Source organism: Frankliniella occidentalis, unplaced genomic scaffold (genome assembly GCF_000697945.3).
Source record: "Frankliniella occidentalis isolate FOCC.00 unplaced genomic scaffold, Focc_3.1 Scaffold1331, whole genome shotgun sequence".
Classification (NCBI taxonomy): Eukaryota; Metazoa; Arthropoda; class Insecta; order Thysanoptera; family Thripidae; genus Frankliniella; species Frankliniella occidentalis.
The window spans coordinates 1,762-4,349 of NW_026268433.1; the positions used below are offsets into that span (position 1 = coordinate 1,762).

The following is a 2,588-nucleotide window of genomic DNA, read 5'->3' on the forward strand; positions in this document are numbered from 1 at the left end:
GCAGCTCCGGCCCGCCCGTCGCGCGCCGCTCCAGGCCGCCCACCCCCGCCCCTACTACCGGGGATGAAGAGTCACCCACAAAGTTACATCACCAGTTACACCGCTATGCGCGCCCTTCAAGGTCGTATAGTACCGACCATGTGCTGCTCCAGCAGGTGGTGACTTGAGTAGAGTAAGAAGACAATGTCTCGTTTGTATAGTATATTTATAGACATTTTATTTAAAACTAAATACAGTACAGTACAACGTTTAAAGTGGCATACAATGTTTTAGAACATACAATAAAAATTGGGCAGTTTGTGAGCAATTATAGATTACCATGAAACACAAATCTCAGTCGTTTAGTCGAATTACTGGTATATTTAGATTTTTATTACAAATCACAATGGAATGGCACTGTTTGTACACATTTCACACAAGAGCACTTCTTGTGTAAAGTCCCCTCTTCTTTCACAGCCATTTCGAACGCACGAAGGGTTCGATACCTTCTGACTTGAGTCGTGACAGTATTGGGCGGTAAATTTCGCGGCTGAATGGCAAAACCATGCCGTGGCTCTGGATCTCTCCTGCGGAATAAGATGAAGTGTACGTTAGATGTGACATTTGCAAAGCTCTGGTTCAAGTTGCACTGTGTACAGCACGAAGTTTGTTCTCACCGTCAAGCACCATCTTGGCGGCGATGGCGGCGGGGAAGCCCACCGTCCTGGCCATGGCCGAGTGGCCGTGGGGGTCGCCGTAGGTCACCAGGTTGATGCCGCGCAGCTCTCGGCGACCGTCCGGCCACAGGATGTCCACGTCGTGCCTCAGGATCACGATGTCCCGCTCGTGTGGCTCCAGCACCAGCCTCTTGGACAAGTAGTGCGACAGCGTGTCCAGCGGGGTGTCCATTTTCTGGATGGGGTCGTCGGAGAGCAGGCCCAGGTTCTCGATGGCGGCCAGCCGCTCAGCACTGCCGACACGCTCCGCCAGCTTGCTCTTGAGGTTCTCGAAGAAGATGTCGACGTCCGCGATGCCCAGGAGGTTGCAGACAAAGGCTCTCTGGAATCACAGGTCCGGGGGTAAGTTGGGTATGTTATAGAGGGAAGGGGGGGGGGGCAGGTGTTGCGCGCCCTTACCCAGGTGATCTCGGGGCCCTTGGGGTGCAGGGCGGGGTGAGGCTCGGCGTTGATCAGGCCCAGGATCTGCAGGCTCTGGACGGTGTCGGAGAAGCCCCGGTAGCGCAGTGTGCCGCGCAGCACGGTGTTGGCCTCGCCGGCGATGCCGTAGAGCTGCGCGTACTGCATCGAGTCCCGGTTGGGGTAGCCCTCCAGGGCGAAGCCCGGCAGGAAGTCGAGGTCGTGCGCGCAGCGCATGAGCTCGCCGCCGGCGGGCACCTCGACCACCTCGTTGTTCCGGAGGTGCTTGGCCGTGGCCAGCGTGTTGAGGAGCGCGGCGCGCGGCGACCACGAGAACTTGTAGCGCAGCGCGTTGTCGGAGCACTCGGGCGCGGGCAGGCCGCCGCAGTACGACACGAACGACACCACCTTGCCGCCGCCCTGGCGCACCTCCTCGAAGCACTCCATGGCGAGCAGGTGGTCGATGCCCGGGTCCAGCCCGACCTCGTTGACCACCGTGATGCCGGCCTCTACGGCGCGCTCGTGCAGCGCCTGCAGCGCGGGCGTGCAGTACGAGGCCGTGACCATGTTGGTGCGCGTGTCGATGCAGGCCTCGGCCACCGTGTGGTGCAGGCCGTACGGCAGCAGCGAGATGACCACGTCGGCCTCCTCGATGAGCTCGCGCAGGCTGTCGGGCCGGTTGACCACGTCCATGAGCACCGGCCGCACGCCCGGGTACTTGCTCGCCAGCTTGTCCGCCTCGTCCTTTAGCGACGACGCTGTGGAGTGACGAGACCACGTATATATTTAGCAGGCCGCACGGATGTTCGCGGGAAACTATAGTGTGGTGTGATAACAAATTTGTCGTGTTTCCATACCGACAGTGACGGCCACGTTCTTGTCCCGGCTTAGGTATTCGATGACGGGCGCGCTGACATAGCCCGCGCCGAGCACCAACACGCGCTGCGCGATCTCCTCGGTGCAGACCTGCTTCTGCTTGTTTCGCCTACAACGGGGAGAAAAAGGGAGAAATAATATAATGTAATTCAGAAATTCAGGTGTGATACAGGCGACAGCTGTGCAGCCCGCGGTCCGGTGGCACTCACGTGTTCTGGTTCCTGAGCTCCTGGATGTACTCGAAGTTGGGCGTGAGCTTGCCATTGCTGGCAATGATGGCCTGTGCAGGGCGTGACGAGTCATTTGTATTCATATTTTATTCGGATGAGCGGGGATTGGAGGAGGGGGGAGGGGTCACTTACCCCGTACACAGAGGGCGGGAAGGACTGCTTCTCGAGCGGCACCGTGGCGTCCGAGAGGATGATGCTGAGCGCGTACGGGTACAGCAGGTCGCCGAAGAAGTCGGTCGACTCGCGCGGCAGCTGGGTCGGCATGTTATCGATGGAGCAGACCAGCACGCCCGGCCCCTTGAAACTGCAAAAGAGGCAGGCGTACAGATAAGGGAGGTCGCCAAGGCACAGTATGGATGGGGGGAGG

The 2,588-nt window shown here is 59.0% G+C and overlaps 1 protein-coding gene across 1 annotated transcript in view; it reads right to left on the reverse strand.

The window, feature by feature from the left end:
* Positions 1-186: 186 nt before the first annotated feature.
* Positions 187-2,588, reverse strand: part of LOC113206348 (alpha-aminoadipic semialdehyde synthase, mitochondrial) — a gene marked incomplete at its 5' end in the record, with an annotated part of 6,287 nt that continues 3,885 nt past the window's right edge. The window contains 6 exon segments of the mRNA XM_052275989.1: positions 187-566; positions 657-1,038; positions 1,116-1,873; positions 1,973-2,100; positions 2,201-2,271; positions 2,354-2,525. Of these exon segments, the coding sequence (XP_052131949.1) occupies positions 451-566; positions 657-1,038; positions 1,116-1,873; positions 1,973-2,100; positions 2,201-2,271; positions 2,354-2,525 (1,627 nt within the window).